The sequence below is a fragment of the Bufo gargarizans genome, chromosome 4 (assembly GCF_014858855.1).
Source record: "Bufo gargarizans isolate SCDJY-AF-19 chromosome 4, ASM1485885v1, whole genome shotgun sequence".
Taxonomy (NCBI): Eukaryota; Metazoa; Chordata; class Amphibia; order Anura; family Bufonidae; genus Bufo; species Bufo gargarizans.
The window spans coordinates 462157396-462177184 of NC_058083.1; the positions used below are offsets into that span (position 1 = coordinate 462157396).

The 19789-nt window shown below is 45.3% G+C and overlaps 1 protein-coding gene across 1 annotated transcript in view; it reads left to right on the forward strand.

The window, feature by feature from the left end:
* Window positions 1-656: 656 nt before the first annotated feature.
* LOC122936129 (D-beta-hydroxybutyrate dehydrogenase, mitochondrial-like) overlaps window positions 657-19789 on the forward strand; it is a 43080-nt gene continuing 23947 nt past the window's right edge. Inside the window, exons 1-2 of the mRNA XM_044292155.1 lie at window positions 657-1066; window positions 16886-17038. Coding sequence (XP_044148090.1) covers window positions 697-1066; window positions 16886-17038 — 523 coding nt within the window. The 5' untranslated portion in view covers window positions 657-696. The remainder of the gene's footprint in view (window positions 1067-16885; window positions 17039-19789) is intronic.

The following is a 19789-nucleotide window of genomic DNA, read 5'->3' on the forward strand; positions in this document are numbered from 1 at the left end:
CTCTTCCGGCCTGTGTCCCGCGCTGTACGGCTCAGGTGGTGCGATGATGTCGTCATGCCGCTTGCATCGGCCTCTGATAGGTCCCGCCGCAGCAGCACATCTGTCTGTATCACTGTCGTGAGGACGGCGTAACAGATGACTATGGAGATGAACGCTTCCACAATGGAAGCGCTCATCTCCCTGCAGCCGCCCCCCCCCCCACTTGTCACCAGGGCCGCGCAGCCTGGGGCAATCGCCTCACTTTGCCTAATTGGAGGTACGGCCCTGCTAGCGCCCCCCTGGAATTTTGTGCCTGGGGCAACGGCCCCCCTACGCTACGTCACTGGCCAGCAAGGCTCAAGAGGCTGCTGCCTTGGGCCCTTCAGGAGCAACTGGGCTCGGGTAAGCTGCCCCTTTTGCCCCGCGTTAAAGACGGCCCTGACCATAAGTATTTTTCTATTCCAGTGGTTTAACCTCAAGGCATTATGCACTAATGTATGCAGGCTTCTCCTAATCTCATTTAGGGTGTATAGCCATAATGAGAGGGGAGTAGCTGACAATTTTGATGTTTTTATTTTGTATGGTAATACCGTTGTTTAAAAATAAAAAATAAAATAAATAAAAACATTGGGAGAGGGGAGGAGCCTTCCTCTGGTGTGTGACTGAGGCTAAGCATTGCATTTCCTGGTCTGAGGAGAGCAGACTGCAGCTGGAGCTATGCTTCCCATCTCTTGGCTGTTTTCTTCCTTCCTTGAATCACAGATCCTTGTATACTTATTGCTCTTTGGACTAGCCGCTATTGCCATCCATACATGGATGAGAAACAAACATGTTGTGTTGGATCCACGGGGAAGAGCGGTGCTCATAACAGGCTGCGATTCAGGGTTTGGAAACCAGCTGGCACACCGTCTACTTGATATGGGCTTCACAGTCTTTGCTACCTGCCTGTTTCCAGATGGAGAAGGAGCTCAATCCCTGATGACTCATGCATCCCCCGGGCAGGTGAAAGTCATCAGGCTGGATGTAACCAGTGATAAGGAGGTGGAACAGGTGAAACAGTACGTGCTGGATAACCTCCCTGATAAAGGTAAGAGATTTATTAGGCTGCTGTCACATGCTCAGGGTATTTGATACAATTTTTGAAGTCAGAGGTGGATCACAAAAGGAAAGACTGTACAAGTCTATGGGGGAGATTTATCAAAAATGGTGCAAAGGAACACTGGCTTAGTTGCTCATATCATCCAAGGAGCTCTGAAAAATGAAAGGTGGACTCTGATTGATAGCTATGAGCAACTAAGCCAGTGTTCCTTTGCATCAGTTTTGATAACTCTCCCCCTGTGTTCCTCCACTCCAGTCGTCAGGACTGACTTGCTGATCATGTTGTCAGGATTTCCTTAGTACTAAGCAAGCAGGTGATCTATTTAATGTCAGTGCGTCAGGACTTACCACAGGTACTCATTCTGTGGGTCCTGAGGACTGGAGTTGAGGTCTGCAAAACACTGATGAAGGCGCTTTCAGCTTTTCCCTGGTAGCCATTTTAGAGAATCTGGTTCAAGACTGTATTTTGTGTTTAAATTTCCTAAGTGAAAAGCAATGAGAAGATGGTGACTGGCCATCTGCCAAGTTCAATGACTTGCTCAAAGTGTAGAAGTTAAGTAAGGCTGTACTGGGCTTCAGCCTAAGGGGAGGCCCCATGATTAAATTTTGGTGGGGATGGGTGATGCAAGGGTTAACGTTAGAGGGAGAGGGGAATGTGTCACTAGGGGAGGGGTTGAGGCTTTAAAAAGGGGATGATTAGGGTGACGGGCGCCATTTTATAATCGCACATTGAGAGGAGAAGCTTTCTCTCGCCTATGGAGTCCATGGAGGAAATGGTCCGGGGTGACTGCAGGAGCAGGTGGCAGACTTATTGCAGGGGAAGGAGGCGGGTCCGTCAGGCCCACATTTAAGAGGGAGACGGCCGAGGTGGGTACGTCTGCCAGTGCACCTTAGCCCTAATGAGACCCCGGTGTTCTACGGCTGGAGGCAAGATAGATTTGCCAGGTTGCTTGGGGGCCAATAATAATATTTTGGGGCTTCTAGGACCTCCCTTGTCTGGGTTAATTTATTGTTAACCCCTTCCCCACCAGCGGTGTAATAGTACGGCGCAGTGGGATGTGACTTGCTGACCAGCGTAGTACTATTATGGTGAGCTGCTCGGGCTGTTCCCATTAGACGGACACGTGCTATATGCACCGGCATCGGTGAAAACACTGATGCCGGTGCATTAACCCCTTCTATGCCGCATTCAGCTCTGACCGCTACATAGTAGGGGTTTGCTGCGGGTGAGGGAGCCCATTGGGTCCCCGCGTTGCTGTGGCGGTGTCACGGCTGAGGATGGGGATAACCCTCAGCCGTGCGATGCCAGAAGATGTTAGGCTGCTCGGCCAGGACAACAGGATTAGGGAGCAGGTCACCTCCTAAAGCGTCCCTAACCTGACCCTAACTCCTAGCTGCATGGGCCGACCTTGAAGGTAGGAGGGCCCATACTAAGGAACCTCGGATCCCTAACTCACCCTCCGACCGGTCTCTGAACTAGGAGTCAAGGTAAGACGGCCTGTTCCTTCTGGACACGGAGGAACAGGGGTCTCACTGGCCAAGCTACAAGGAATGGGGAAACACATACAACATACAGATATGACAGGCGAACTACTAGTTCCACACGTACCTGTCACAGCCACGCTGACTGGAACCCATGCATGCACTACTAATGTCCACAGAACAACTAGAGGACACTGCACACATAACACACAGGTAACCAGGACATCCGTAGTTGCAAATAAACAAAGACAAAGGAAAACATCAACTGAACATCAAGACATAAACTTCACAGATAAACCTATAACCACAAGGGTGGCCCCCACTGGCAGATTATATACGCAGGAGGCTGCTCCAGCTAAGCATGGCTGAAGCAACACACTGACACATGCCAAACACTGAGGCTATATAGGCCTAAGAGGCCACACCCACACAGACACACCCAGTGTCTCACACACACAGAAAGGGAGTTAACCCTTCCTACACCAGGCAGGGTAGTGAAGCCACACAAAGGGAAAAGCACACAAACACACTCACCTGTTACCGCCGGCAACGGCATACGTGGCAACCGTGTCCTGAAGAACAGCCAGCAGGCCGAGACACTGCCACCACATGCATACAACACCAGACGTTGCCGCGGACAACCGCAAGTGAAGGGAGGTGTCTAAGTGCATACACACATGACCTCGTGTACAACAAACAGACAAAGGAAGTGCACACAAACACACGTTGCCAAGGGCAACCGCACGCATGCCTGTTGTCCGCGGCAACCGCACCTGAGGCAAACCACTAAGTGCCCCCAGCTGCGGTTGACACAACACCAAACCGCGGACAACTGCATGCGGCTCCTAAGGAGTCACGACCATGACCAAGGGTCGTGACAGGCGGGGACCCAATGGGTGAGAAGGCAGCCCGATGCCGTGCAGACGCTGCCCAATGCCTTGCACGGCATCGGGACCTGCCTTCTACAGGTGCCCAGGAGATCTAGCCTCAGGCTGGGTCTCCTAGGCAACCTGTTAGTGTATTACTCTGTGTAATACACTAACAGGCAATGCATTACAATACAGATGCATTGCAGAGGGGATCAGACCCCCAAAAGTTAGTCAGAAATAAAGTTAAAAAAAAATGTTAAAAACTGTTTAAAAAAAATAAGTTTTAAGTGAAAAAAAGAAAAACGCCCCTTTTCCCCTGATTTTATAATAATAAAAAAAACACACATATTAGGTATCGCCGCGTCTGTAACGACCAGCTCTATAAATATATTACATGATCCACCCTGTCCGATAAACACCATAAAAAATAAAAACTGTCAAAAAAAGCAATTTTTGTCACCTTACATCACAAAAAGTGCAACACCAAGAGATCAAAAAGGCGTATGTCCCACAAAATGATACAAATAAAACCGTCACCTCATCCCGCAAAAAATGAGCCCCTGCAAAAGAAAATCGCTTAAAAAATAAAAAACTCGCTCTCAGAACATGACACTAAAACATAATTTGTATACATATTAGGTATTTACACGTCCATAACAACCAGCTCTATAAAAATATCACATGACCTAACCCCTCAGGTGAACACCGTAAAAAATAAAAACTGTATGCCCCCCAAAAATTACCACTCAAACAGTCACCTCATCCCGCAAAAAATGAGACCCTAACTAAGACAATCGGTCAAAAAATAAAAAAAGCTATCACTCTCAGACAATGGAGACACTAAAATGTAATTTTTTTGCTTCAAAATTGCTATTATTGTGCTAAAGTGCTAAAGACCCTACCTAAGACAATCGGTCAAAAAATAAAAAAGCTATGGCTCTCAGACTATGGATACACTAAAACATAATTTTTTGGGGTTTCAAAAATGCTATTATTGTGTGAAACTTAAATAAGAAAAAGTATACATATTAGGTATTTCCACGTCTGTAACGATCTGCTCTATAAAAATATCAGATGACCTAACCCCTCAGGTGAATACTGGAAAATAATTAAATAAAAACTGTGCCAAAATTACCAATTTTTTGGGTCACCTTACCCCATAAAGTGTAATAATGAATGATCAAAAAATCATATGTACACAAAAATGGTACCAATAAAAACATCAACTCTTCCTGCAAAAAACAAGCCCCTGCACAAGATGATCGGCAGAAAAATAAAAAAAATATGGCTTTCAGAAAATGGAGACACAAAAACATACTTTTTTTTTCATAAATGCTTTATTATGCAAAACTGAAAACAAACAAACCTGTAACAACCTGCTCTATAAAAATAGCACATGATCTAACCTGTCAGATGAATGTTGCAAAAAATAAAAACTGTGCCAAAACATCCATTTTTAGGTTACCTTGCCTCACAAAAAACTTAATATAGAGCAATTAAATATCATCTGTACCCCAAAATAGTACCAATAAAACTGGCACCTTATCCCTTAGTTTCCAAAATGGAGTCACTTTTTGGAAGTTTCTACTGTAAGGGTGCATCAGGAGCGAACGGCTCCTGCCTAAGTATTACAATCAGCTGTGGGCCGCCCAAGGCACTTGCCCAAGTATATCGGGAAAACTGGCTAAGGCCTCGTCCACATCTCCGTTTAGAGAGCCGGCAGGCTGTTACGGCACAGAGCAGTTTGCCGGAACTCACGTATCCGGTGTTGCTGGGTCCTCTGTTTCATCGCCAGATCCCCATTGACTGCAAAAAAATCCGGGTTTTGGGCGGACATAAACTGTTGCATGCAATGGTTTTAATACGGCCAAATCCTGGGGACCTGATGGCAGGGAAGGCAGCCTATAGCCTTCCTTAGGCATCGTGGCTGCCTTCCATGTAAGCCTGTGAGATCCAGCCCCCTTATAGCCAATGCATTACAATACAGAAGTATTGTAATGCATTGCACAGGGGATAAGACCCCCAAAAGCTGTGAAAAAAAAAAAAGTTAAATTTTTTTTTTACATAATTGAGTAATAGTTATATATTTTTTTTTAATAGGGAAAAAAAAAACATACATATTAGTTATTGCCACGTCCGTATCGACCAGCTATATAAAAATATCACATGGTGAATGCAGTAAAAGAAAAAAGCCAAAACAGCCATTTTTGGTCACCTTCCCTCACAAAAATCGTAATACCAAGACATCAAAAAGGCATATTTAGCCCAAAATGGTACCAAACTGTCATCTCATCACACAAAAAATGAGACTCTACCTAAGACAATCGCCCAAAAAATACTAAAAAATAGGGCAGTCAGAAAACACAAAAACAAGATTTAATTCTGTTCAAAAATGCATTTACTGTGTAAAACGTAACAAAATAAAAATGATTGATATATAAGGTATCGTCACATCCTGCTCTATAAAAATATCACATTGTATGCCCCCTAAGGTGAATACTGTAAAAAATAAATAAATTAAAAACTATGCCAAAACATTTTTTGTCACCTTGCATAACAAAAAGTGGAATACCAAGCAATCAAACAGTCTTATGTACTCTAAAATGGTACCAATTAAAAGGTCACCTCATCCGACAAAAAATGAGCCCCCACTCAAAAAATAAAAACCAATGGCGCCCATAAACCAATCCATCAAAATCTGTGCTGCAAAAGCCATATTGCGCTCCTTCCGTTCTGAGTCCAGTCATGTGCCCCCACAGCAGTTTACCACCACATATGGGGTGTTGTCGTATTCAGGAGAAAATGGGTAACAAATTATGGGGTGCTTTTTCTCCTGTTACCCCTTGTGAAAATGAAAAATTTGGGGCTAAAGCAACATTTTATTGGAAGAAATGAAACTTTTCATTTTCACAGCCAAGTGTTTTCAAATTCCATAAAACGCTTAGGGGGTCAAAGTGCTCAGTACTCCCTTATTATATTCTTTGGTGTAGTCACTTCTTTGAGGGTTTCCACTGTAGGGGTACGTCAAGGTCTCTAGCAATTCTAGCAAAATTTGCCTCCCAAATCCTTATGGCGCTCCTTTCCTTCTGACCACTGCCACGTGCCCATAGAGCAGTTTACCACCACATATGGGGCATTTCTGTAAACTGCAGAATCAGTAATGCATATTGAGGTTCAGTTTGCTGTTGACCCTTGCTGTGTTGCAAGAAAAAATTTACATGAAATATCTGCAAAAAAAAAAAAAACATTTCACCTCCATTTTCCATTGTTCTTGTGGAACACCTAAAGGGTTAACAAAGTTTGTAACAGTTTTTAATAATTTGGGTGGTGTAGTTTCTAAAATGGGGTCATTTATGGGTGGTTTCCATTACGTAAGCCCCTCAAAATCACTTTAGAAAATTTGAAAAATGGCTTCTAAACTCCTAATGTCCTAAAAAAATAAAATTACATTTACAAAATGATGCTAACATAAAGCAGACATATGGGGAATGATAACTAATAACTATTTTATGAGGTATCACTAGCTGTCTTAAAAGTAGAGAAATTGAAATTTAGAAAATTGAGAATTTTCCAAATGTTGGGTAAATTTGGGATTATTTTTTTTAAGAAATAAAGGAAAAAAATATTGACTTAAATTTAGCACTGTTGTGAAGTACAATGTGTCACGAGAAAACAGTCGCAGAATGGCCTGGATAAGTAAAAGTGTTCCAGAGTTATTACCACATAAAGTGAAACATGTTGTATTTGAAAAAAATGGCCTGGGCAGGAAGGTGAAAACTGGCCCAGGGTAGAAGGGTTGTCTCACTTCAGCATATAGCATTTATTATGTAGAGGAAGTCAATACAAGGAAATGACTAATGTATTGCTGTTATCCATATTGCTTCCTATGCTGGCTGGATTCATTTTCCCATCACATTATACTCTGGTCGTTTCCATGGTTACAACCATCCTGTAATTCAGGTGGTCGCGCTTGCGACCTCTCTGGTAGTTGGGTCCATAGGAGTGAGCCAGTGCTTTCTCCTATAGTGTGTAAGCACAGCCACCGATGCTGGATTGCAGGGTGGTTGTAACCATGGAAACGAGCAGTGTATATTGTGATGAAAAAATAAATCCAGCCAGCAAAGGAAGCAATATGGACAATCACAATACATTAGTAAGTTCCTTGTATTAACTTCCTCTACATAATTTTGTGTCTGCGTCTGGAAATCGATTCTATTCATCTGAATGAGGCTCGTTCTCTAAACCCTACTCCAATGAATGAACCTCATTATCACTTGCAACTAAATCTGCCTCCTGTCAAGGCACCATAAGAGGTTAGCCATTATGTTCACAAATGTGGTGGAACCAGCATTAGGGCTCATGCACATGGCCATTGCCAGTTTTGTTGCCCACAAATTGCGGATCTGCAAAAAACAGAAACCAGCAGTGTGCACTCCGTGTGCACTCAGCGGCCGGACCCATTCAACTTGAATGGGTCCGTAGTCTGTCCGCACCACCCAAAAATTTGACATATATTCATTTGCGGTGTGGAACAATGTAAAGAAACACCACGGAAGCACTCCGTAAAAGAAATGTCCTATCCTTTTCCGTTTCACTGACAAGATTAGGACATGTTCTATATTTTTGAGAGCCCACGGATCAGACATACGGATGTGGACAGCATACGGTGTGCTGTCAGCATCTTTTGCTGCCCCGTTGAAGTATAATGGGTCTGCATCAGACCTGCAAAAAATGCGGCTCGGATGCAGGCCAAAAAACATTAGTGTGCATAAGCCCTTATAAGCATACCTGCACTTGATTATTACACTCAGATTTTTGTGCGTCAAATCCGCAGCCTAAGGCCTCTTGCACACGGCCGTACTGTGCATTGGGGACCGCAATTTGTGGTCCCCAATGCACAGGCAACATCTGTGTGCATTCTGCAGGCGGATCCAGACCCATTCAACTTGAATGGATCCGTGATCCGTCCTCACCACAAAAAAAAAAGAACATACAGGCATGGCCGGGCAACGGCCATGTGCATGAGCCCTAATACCTAACAAGCTAAGTAGATTTAATGTTGAATGGGTCCGCAATCTGGAATGTCTGGTGCGGAACCCCATGGAAGCACTACGGAGTGCTTCCGTTGGGCTTCGCTTCGTGCCTCCGCACAGCAAAAAAATAGAACTTCTTCTATTTTATTGCGGTGTGGGCGGATCACAGACCCATTCAAGTTTAGTGGGTCTGGAGCCGTCTGCAGGATCCGCACAGATGTTGCCTGTGCATTGGGGACCACAAATTGCGGTCCCCAATGCTTGGAACGGCCGACCAACAGGCGCGTGCATGAGCCCTTATACTGAGTTTTTCCAACTTTGGGTTCAGATACTCTTTAAAGGGAGACTATACACACCAGTATACCATATTTAATATATAATTATATTTTATTAAGGCAATAGTGAAAGGGCCCACAGGTACAGAGGGTACACGATGCCACACAGACAACGGTTCTTTCCCAGCAGTTGAGTTTACTTAACAATGTTATGAACAAGAAGCTGAGAATATATAAAACAGATTGGTACACAGAGAATAAACCAACAGTAAATGTAACACTGTCTGACAATAAACCATTAATTGTGATGTTTTCCCCAAAGTCCATTAAGCAGCCTAGCTGCACTTGCATGTTCCTGGACGATTTCCTCGTTGTGGTGCACCCTAAGTATTGCACAATACTATTTGTAATCCACAGGGAAATGATGTCTGTCTCTTGTAACTTTAATCCTTACTCCAGCTCACAGCATATAACAGCCTATGAGCAGCCAGTGAGATAGGAAGGTGTCAGCGTATGAGTCCCTTAGGGCTATGCATTAGCTTGTGTTATTGTATGTCCAAATGCCACTTTAACAGTGTGGTGTAATGTGACTTGGCAAAGCCGCAGTAACAGTTCCTTGAGCAGGTTCTTTGTGCTTTTTCTTATTTCCTGATCCACTCCAGAACTGGATCCTACAGACATGACACGACACTCCTGGGGTCATCGCTGCAAACCTCCCCTTCCTGCTGTCGCCAGTCTCAACCGTGAGCCTGTCCATGTCCTTCTAGATTCAGCAGAGATGATCCCTTGTGGTTTCCAGCAGCACCAAGCACAGCCTCCGTCTGCTCACTTCCTGCTTCTAGAGGAATTTCCTCCCCTTACACAGTGAGAGTGTGATGAAATAAGTCATTTGCTAAGTGCAGTGTCAAACCTGCATATTCAGTTTGCTATCACACTTGTAAGGGTCCAAAACAGCCCATAAACTAGCTATTTTTCAATGTTGCACACAAAGAATACTTTCATACTTGCGTTGTTGGATTCCGTCAGGCAGTTCCGTTGCCGGAACTGCATGCCGAATCCGGCAATCTGTATGCGAACTGATACCGTTTGTAGACTGATCCAGATGCGGATCCATCTCATAAATGCATTTCAATACCAGATCCATCTCTCTGGTTGTCATCCGGAAAAACGGATCCGGTATTTATCTTTTTCAAATTTTTAAAGCTCTGCACATGCGCAGACCGCAAAACCGGATTCGTTTTTTCCGGAACACTTGGGTCCGGATCCAGCATTAATGCATTTGGATGGAAAATAATGCCGGGATTCTGGCAAGTGTTCCGGAATTTTGGATGCACGCTGCGGTATTTTCTCTGTTCAAAAACCGTGCAGTGACTGAACTGAAGACATCCTGATGCATACTGAATGGATTGCAGGTGACTCTAGACAGTGCATCCGCATTTGCGTTGTCTTTACCGGCCCAGTATTTGATGGTATAATCAAACTTTGCCAGTCTAGCCATCCATCTCTGCTCCAAGGCGCCCAGCTTTGCATTCTGCAGGTGGGCCAATGGGTTATTGTCTGTTCTTACTAGGATCTGTGCCCCGGTGAGATACCCTGAGAATTGTTCAGTCATTGCCCAGACTAACGAGTTTGAAGGAGCAATAATTTTCCAGATTTTGCTCAGAGTCCAGTAGGGACCGACTAGCATACGCGACTCTTTCCTGCCCGTCTTGTTTTTGAGCTAGTACTGCTCCCAGTCCATGCAAACTTCCATCAGTGTAGAGTGTGAATGGTCTGTCATATTGAACATATGCCAGGATGGGGTGCTAATCAGGGCTTTTTTTAACTCGTCAAACGCTTACAGCTGTGGCAGCCTTCATGATATGGGCTGTGTCTTCGGACCCTGGGAAGTCCCTCTCAAAAGTTCGTGTAGCGGAGTGGCGATCTTCGCAAAGCCCTTTATAAATGTACGATAGAAACCAGGCAATCCTTGGAATGCTTTCACTTCTCGAAGCGTCTTAGGTTGCGGACACTTACTCACTGCCTCTACCTTACTCTCTGCAGCGTGAACTCCCTCAGCTGATACAAGGTGTCCCAGATACTCTATGCTTGTTTGGAAGAGATGGCACTTCGTTTGATCTTAAGGCCATGAGAGCGGAGACTACCTAACGCTGGGTTCACACCTTTACGCGCTGTAAAACGCTCAACAAGGAGAAACCAATGCTTCCGACGCCCCAAGAAGTACATGAGCTTCTTTGGGGCGTCTTGTCGCGCGTTCCCGTACATAGACTTTCGGGAACGCGCGACAATGGGCGTCCACTTGTCTCTGTATGCGCGATTGCAAACGCCGGTACAATCGCGCATACAGAGCGCTCCTGGTGTGAACCCAGTGTAACACTTGCCGAAGTCTCCTCAAATGTTCTTCAAACCTAGGTGCATGGACTATCGCGTCATCCAGATAGATCAGAATCGACTCAAAGTTCAGTTCACCCATGCAGTGTTCCATTAGGCGTTGGAATGTACCTGGAGCATTCGTCAGCCCGAAGGGCATTCTGTTTAACGCTTACAGCCCCATGGGTAGGATAAAGGCTGTCTTCTGTCTATCCTTCTCTGCCACAGGTACTTGCCAGTAGCCGATTGCCAAGTCCAGAGTTGAGAAATACTTGGCACGCTGTAGTGCCGTCAATGACTCTTCAATCCTAGGCAGGGGAAAAACGTCCTTTATTGTGGCAGCGTTTAACTTCCGATAGTCTACACAGAACCTCAAGGACCCATCCTTCTTCCGCACCAAGACCACTGGTGCGGCCCACGAGCTTTGGCTCTCTTTTACCACTCCACTATTTAACATCTGTGACAGCATCATTTTCATTTCTTGGTATAGAGTGGGCGGAATCTGCCGGTACCTTTCTCGAATAGGGGGTGTATCCCCAGTCGGTATTTTGTTTTTGATAGCCGTTGTGCACCCAAAGTCCTCCTCACATCGGGAAAAGGCGGATTGAAACTCCCATAGCACTGCTTCAATCTTCTCCATCTGATAGGCGGTGAACTGGTTTACATCAATCTCCATTTGTTCCAAGATCCACTGACCTTTCCACTCAGCCGTGGGTTCCTCCACAGAGTTCTTGTCCACTGCCAAAGTCCAGCCATCATTTTCAACAGCCCGTAGGGCAAACTTGTTCCTTGTGAGTTGTTCTCCTTGCAGCACATACAACTCAGCCACTTTCTCTTCAGCATGAAAGGTAACTTCATGATCATGTACGCTGACACACTGGACTAACACATGCCCCCCTGTGACTGTCACGATGGTCGTTGCGACCACTGGGACCCAGCTGGCTTCCGACACGCCCACGGGTTCTATCAGCATATATGTCCCATTCAGTTTCCGCCGGCTTCCGTCACGCATTCGTATTATCGTCTCCTGTCGTGGAGATACGGTGCAGGCTCTTCCATATGGGGCATACACTGCTCCAACCAGCTTACCCTCAGGAGTGCTTTTGCAGATACCGCATGTCCGGATCAACCTCTGGAATGCTCTCTGAGTAGGCTTATGGGAAGTCGTTTTCCTCCAATAACTTGGGCCCTCCTTTATAAACATGAGCTCATCCAATTCCTGCAAAGCGTTCATTCCCAATATGACGGGAGCTACATACCGAGCTGGTTTCTCTACAAGCACTCCCTTCTTGCCGAAATCTTGTCCGCATAGCTTCATTCTCATCCAAGCCACCCTGAACACAGGTACAGCCGTCTGATTTACTGCCGTCAGATTGATCACGGTACTCTTCATCAGGTGGTCGAAGTATCTCTTAATCACTGGCATCGTGGTTACTTCCGACCCTGTATCTGCAAGATATTTTACCATCTGTTCCTCAATCTGCACCTGTAAGTAGGGGCTTTTGGTCACCAGGTCCTGTATGTCGTTAGGGGTAACTTGGCAACTGGCCTTCCCTACGGTGTGCCCCACTACCGCGAGGGGTTCCTGTTTAACGGTGGCTGTTCTGAATTCAGGGCCTTTTGTGGGCATTGACTGGAGATATGTCCTCTTTTTCGGCAAATCTAACACTGCTTTCTGGGCTTTTGGAGGACCTACATCTGTAGGTGGTGACAGACCAGCCCAGTGCATGGGAGAGTCTCTCACTCCAGCCTCTGGGGTTGCTCGATATAGTGGGGAACCTATGGGTGCAGCACCCCTTTTCCAGTAATCTGACTGAACTGGGGCCATCTATGGAGCCGGTAACTGTGCCAACTGCCTCTGAATCTCTCCCAGGGATGCACTAAGTGACTTCACTGTCTCATACAGATCCTCCTCATCAGAGGGAGTTTTTCGACTTCCTGCAGCCGCCTCTTCCTTGTCTTGGGCCACAGCCTCAGCTTGTATCTTCTGAAACTGCAACGTAGCATCCACCAGGATATGTTACCTGAGAGCCTGGGGAAGAGGAGCGCTACTCAAACCAATGGCGAACTGGTCCCGGAGGATTTGATCTCCATATCCAAGAATGTTAGTACCGTTGGCCTCTCTCTTACGTACATGTGACCAGATCTCCTGGAGGGCGTTGGCAAACTGAAGAATAGTCTCATTTCTCTGTAGAAAGACTCGAGAATATAGCATTCAGTGTCTTCCTTTTCTCTTCTGGACGTAGCATGACAGTGCATCTAGCATCCCCTTCCAAGGCGTTCAGCGCCACATCTGATTGTAAATCCAGAGCCCAGTTGTACAACCTGAGGGTGCTCTTAAGGTGTGCGGCCCAGTCTTCTAACAGAATATTTTGACCATCAAACTGCACTAGCTGATTCAATATTACCCCTGTGGGCAAACACATGATCGGAGCTACTCCTACGTCAGGAGGGCTGATAGGGGCCACAGCCAAAACCGCCTCGGGTTCTGCAAGGCGATCAATATACCCTGCTCCCAGTGCCAAATGAAAGAAGACTGAGGGCTGGGCCCACAGGTACAGAGGGTACACAATGCCACACAGACAACGGTTCTTTCACGGCAGTTGAGTTTACTGAACAATGTAGTGAACAAGAAGCTGAGAATATATAAAACAGATTGGTACACAGAGAACAGTAAATGTAACAACCAGTAAATGTGATGTTTTCCCCAAAGTCCATTAAACAGCCTAGCTGCACTTGCATGTTCCTGGACGAGTTCCTAGTTGGGGTGCACCCTAAATATTGTGCAATACTATTTGTAATCCACAGGGAAATGATGTCTGTCTCTTGTAACTTTAATCCTTACTCCAGCTCACAGCCTATGAGCAGCCAGTGAGAAAGGTGTCGGCGTATAAGTCCCTTAGGGCTATGCATTAGCTTGCAGCCCGTACACCGCAATGTAACTGTACTTGGAGTGTTATTGTATGTACAAATGCCACTTCAACAGTGTGGTGTAATGTGACGCGGCAAAGCCACACTTGCAGTTCCTTGAGCAGGTTCTTGGTGCTTTTTCTTATTTACTGGTCCACTCCAGAACTGGGATACAGACACTACAGACACGATACTCCTGGGGTCGTCGCTGCAAACCTCCCCTTTGTGCTATCGCCAGTCTCCACCGTAAGTCTGTCAATTCCCTTCCAGATTCAGCAGATGATCCCTTGTGGTTTCCAGCAGCACCAAGCACAGCCTCTGTCTGCTCGCTTCCTGCTTCTAGAGGAACCTCCTCCCCTTACATAGGTAGAGTGTGATGCAATAAGTCATTTACTAAGTGCAGTGTCAAACCTGCATATTCAGTTTTCTATCATACTTGTAAGGGTCCAAAACAGCCCATAAATTTTGCTATTTTCCAGCTTTGCCAACTAAATAGGTTATTAGTATTCCTCTGATAGGCAGCTCCAATGTAGACTTTTATCATCTTATCCTTTGCTGCCATCTACTGACCAAAGTGAGATGTTGCAGTAATTATACAATTTACAACATAGCAGGCCCCTTTCATACGAGAGAGAATTAAGCGCGGGTGCAATGCGTGATGCAAACGCATTGCACCTGCATGGAATCCGGACCCATTTAAATGGGTCTGTGTACATGATCAGTGGTTTTCACCTATCACTTTTGGCGTTGCGTGAAAATCACAGCATGTTCTATATTCTGTGATTTTCAAGCAATGCTGGCCCCATAGAAGTGAATGGGGCTGCGTGAAAATCGCATCCGCAAGCAAGTGCAGATGCGATGCGATTTTCATGGATGGTTGCTAAGAGATGTTGTTTGTAAACATTCAGTTTTTTATCACGTGCGTGCAAAACGCAGTAAATCGCATTGCACCCGTGCGATAACAACTGAACGCGGTCGCAAACAAATAAGAATGGCTTTGTTTTGAAATCACACAGTTTTCACTGAACGCATCCGCAACGCATCCAGACATAATCCTGACACGCTCATCTGCAAGGGGCCTAATACATTTAGGGTCCCTTGCCCCACATCCTTAGGCCTCATGCACACGTCTGTTGTGTGTTTTGCGGTCTGCAAATCACAGATCCGCAAAACACGGATGGCGTCGTGTGCATTCCGCAATTTGCGGAATGGCACAGACAGCCATTGATATAACTGCCTATTCTTGTCCGCAAAACGGACAAGAATAGGACAGGTTATAATTTTTTTGCGGACCACTGAACGGAGCAACGGATGCGGACAGCACACGGCAAAAACTGCAGCTCGGATGCGGACCAAAACAACGGTTGTGTGCATGAGGCCTTACAATAGTAATCAAGTAGATGTTCCTGATTATGTTCCCACACAAGGCTTCCCCTCGTAGGTGAGCTTCTGACTACTCCCTGAAAAGTTCCAACTTTTAGGCCTCATGCACACAAACTTTATTTTTTTCCGTTTACGTTCATTTTTTTGCATTCCGTATACGGAACCATTCATTTCAATGGGTCCACAAAAAACCTGAATGCATTCCGTTTCTGTATTTCCGTTTTTCCGTTTTATTCAACATTCAAAGATAGAACATGTCCTAATATTGGCCGCATAACGGACAAGGACAGTACTGTTCTGTTAGGGGCCAGATGTTCCGTTCCACAAAAAACGGAATGCACACGGATGTCATCCGTATTTTTTACGGATCTGTTTTTTGCGGACCGCAAAACACTGAAAAAGCCATACGGTCGTGTGCAATAGGCCTTATACTGTTTAAAGAAAGAGCTTCATTGGAATGCAGCCAGCGCGTGCGCTCTATAATTGTCACTGTGTAAGTATCTATCTTCACAGACCTTGAAGCAGTCAATTCCCAGATCCGCAATGAATCAAAACGACCTTTACAAAATATGCAAACAAAGTCTAACTCTCTTGCACAAGTAAGGCCAGGTTCACATCACTGTTTCATTTTCCGTTCTTCTGATCCGGAAAAAAAAAAGGGTCCTGTAAAAAAAAAAAGGATCTCGAGCATTCGTTATGATGTGAACCCAGCCTAATTCCAAACACATCTTTTAATTTACAGGTCATGATGCCTCTAACATGGAAAATGGAATCCAAATGATCAGAAATTACATCTTTGCACTTTACATGTACGGTACATGGTGCAAATATTTTCCACTAGCAAATTCACCTGTGATGGGGTTTTTGAAATCTGCAGCATGTCAATTGCTGTGTGGATTTTATTTTGGACAATACAAAGGGTGAAATCTGGAGCAAATCAACATGTAATGTGCAGAATTCGATGCAGACTATTTGTGGAAAGGCACCCAAATCTGCATGAAAATCTGCTTCAAATGAAACTGCCTTATACTTGTGGCCTAAGTTTTGGCTTCAGAAACATGAATAAAATCTCAAGATGCAAATATATCCCAAATGTATGGCCACATGGTGTGGCTGTGATATGTTTAAGGGTAGGCGGCTGTGCAGGGGGTCTACGCGGTCATCACTGCATTGTTAATGACCATGTAGTTTACGGGTTACCGCCAATGAGCAGTGGATAAACATTTAGCGGTCTTGGCTAGTTGGTACCTGTTGTCAGCAGACCCTGTTGACAACCCATATCAGTGATGGGTTAGGTCTTCATTCCTAAAGCTTTCTATGGTGTGTTCCAAGCCAGATGTAACATACCATGGTTGTCCTGAGAACAGCCGAGCAACTAAAGTCAAACTTCTCCAACAGACCACCTCTTATGTAGAACAGATTTCCTGTGAATCCTTGTTGTATATATTATACATGTTTTTTTGTTGCTGTTGTTTCTTTCTTCCAGGGCTTTGGGGACTAGTGAACAATTCTGGTATATCCATGTGGGGAATGGTGGAATGGCTAACAATAGAGAAATACCAGAAAGTCCTTGATGTCAACCTGCTGGGAAGCATAAGGACCACCTTGGCTTTTGCTCCACTCATCAGAAAAAGCAAAGGTGAGATTTGTACAGTGTAAATAAAATTATATATAGTAATTAGCATTTTTTTTATGAATCTGAAGTAGAGATAAACGATTCGAAAATTCAAGAATTCTGTTTGAAGAGAGAGAGTGGAACACTGTTTTCCAGGCACTCGGAGCACTTAGCTGATTTAGGTTGAGTTTTTTTTGTTGTTTTTTTACTCAAATAAAACCCAATCAAATTTTAAGAAATTCACTCATACTTCTAATCCTTACAACCTAAGGTCAGGTCGTGCTGCCCTTCTGTTTTTATTTTTTTTGGGTTGGCAGAATATTAGACTGCCAATATTGATAGTGTAGAGCAGGGATGGCCAACCTGAGGCTTTCCAGCTGTTGCAAAACTACTACTCCCAGCATGTCCAGACTGACTACAGCTAGCAGCCTACAGCAGGGCATGGTGGGAGTTGTAGTTTTACAACAGCTGGAGAGCCGCAGGTTGGCCATGCCTGGTGTAGAGAATAGCTATAATCTAGGCAGCATTCTATAATATCATTAGCACCTGCATATTTATGGATTATCAGGCAGTAAGCGTATGGCCATATAGGCTGGATCTGCTGCACATTTACCGCAGTGGATCTGGCCAAAATCCACAGTGCCAAAAGTCGCACCAAATTGTGTTTTTGGTGTGGAAACTGTAGATTTGTTACAGATTTCACCTTTTACCTTGCAAAGGGTGAAATCTACAACACATGAATGCACCCTAGGATCGCAATACACAAGGCACTGGCCGTGTGCACTGGATGCAGACCCATTGACTTGAAGGGGTGCACCTTTTGCAAGGAACAGCGAAAAATAGGACATGTTCTATATTTTATGGAGCAGAGGCACAGATTGGAAGCCCACAGAAACGCTCCAAAGAGCTTCCATAGGCTTTCGGGTCCATTTGAGACAAGTCAGCAGGAGTCTGAAGAGGAGTCAGAGGAGGATGGTGGCTGGGGGAAAGAAAGAGGAGCAAGAAAAACAGGCTTTAAACTTTTCAGGGATCCCTGGTGTTGTCCGTGGTTTTTGGGAGGAGACCGAGGATGACATTCTTCTGGGCTATTAGCAGGAGCCAGGGCGCTCCACCGCTTCCAATTTAGTGCAAATGGGGGCCTTCATGCTCCAGTGTTTGAAGAGGGACCCCCGTATAAAAATCATAAAGGTCAAGGACCTGTACTGGGTGGCAATGTACTTAGACCCCCGGTACAAACACAAAATGGCGGACATGTTACCAGCATCACAGAGGGCTGTCAGAATGCAGAATTTCCAGGCCTCGCTGTGAGAGATGCTGCATTCTGTTGTTGCGGGCACTGGCAGAGGAATTTTCAACCACAGCGAAACAGGTGCAGGCACCAATCCTACCGCGCCTGCAAAGAGGGCGGTTTGAAGTTGTGTTGGTCACTTCGGATATGAGATCATTCTTGCAGCCAACCCATTAACAGCCTCCCTCCGGATCCAGTCTCAGGGAACGCCTAGACCGACAGGTGTCCGACTACATCGGGTTAACGGCCGATGTGGACGCTCTGAGAAGCGAGGAACCTCTTGACTACTGGGTGAGCAGGCTTGACCTGTGGCCAGAGCTGGCACAATTTGCTATGGAACTCTTGGCTTGCCCCCTCGTCGAGTGTCCTGTCCGAAAGGACTTTCAGCACAGCAGGTGGGATTGTCACCGATAACCGCACTCGCCTAGCTCACAAGAATGTGGACTACCTCACATATTTAAAAATGAATGAGGCATGGATCTCGGAGGGATTCAACACCTGTGATGACCATGTGTAATGGAACATCCTCATGCCAGCCCACACATATCCACCACAACTTAGAACAAAATATGGTCCTTGCCTTATGTATATACAGCGGCATAAAAGGCCTTTTATGTCAGGTGAATGCCTCATTTTTGGGGCCTGTGACCACCTAATGCACCTCCAGCCACAGAATCCAAAGTAATTTCTGTCAGGTGAATGCCTATTGGCTAATTTTTAGGGCCTGTACTGGCTGATGGTTACATATTTAACCTGTGATCGCCTAATGTACCTCCAGCCACAGAATCCAAAGTTGTTTGCTGTCAGGTGAATGCGTATTGCCTAATTTTTGGGGCCTGTACTGGCCGACAGTTCAATTTTTTTAATCTCTAGCCACATAATTACACCTCTGTCTCACTCCTCTGCCTCTCATTATGGTGGCATATGAACCGCATTTACAATAAGGACCTTCTAATGTCACAGGGTCATGTGACTGTGCCCCCCATCCCGTACTATGCCCCTTCCCCCTTATACCCTGCATTGTGCCCTCTTACCACACCCTGTGTAGTGCCCCTAGTCATTCCCTGTACTGTGCCCTCTTATACCCTTTTATCCGGTCACGGTATGGTGGTGTTATCTGGTCACTGTACAGAGGTATTATCCGGTCAATGTATGGCGGTGGTATCCAATAACTGTATGGCCATAACTGTATGCCTTTACCTGCCCACGCCAACTTTTTTTAGACCTGGCATGAGTAGGAAAAATATGCAGATTGTGGTGCTAAGGACCTTTGCGCCACAATCTGTGTCAGAAATACGCCTAACGTAGACGTATTTCTATATAATAAATGACCACCTAATTGTATTATTATTCGGGGGTAGGGCTAATATCTTTATTTTATATAGATTATAGTGTATTATACTGTGCCCTGTATTTCCCAGTAGAAAATGATCCTTGGGAAAAAGTCCTCATCCCTGACCACCAGGACCAGGTAGCGCTCTGTCAGT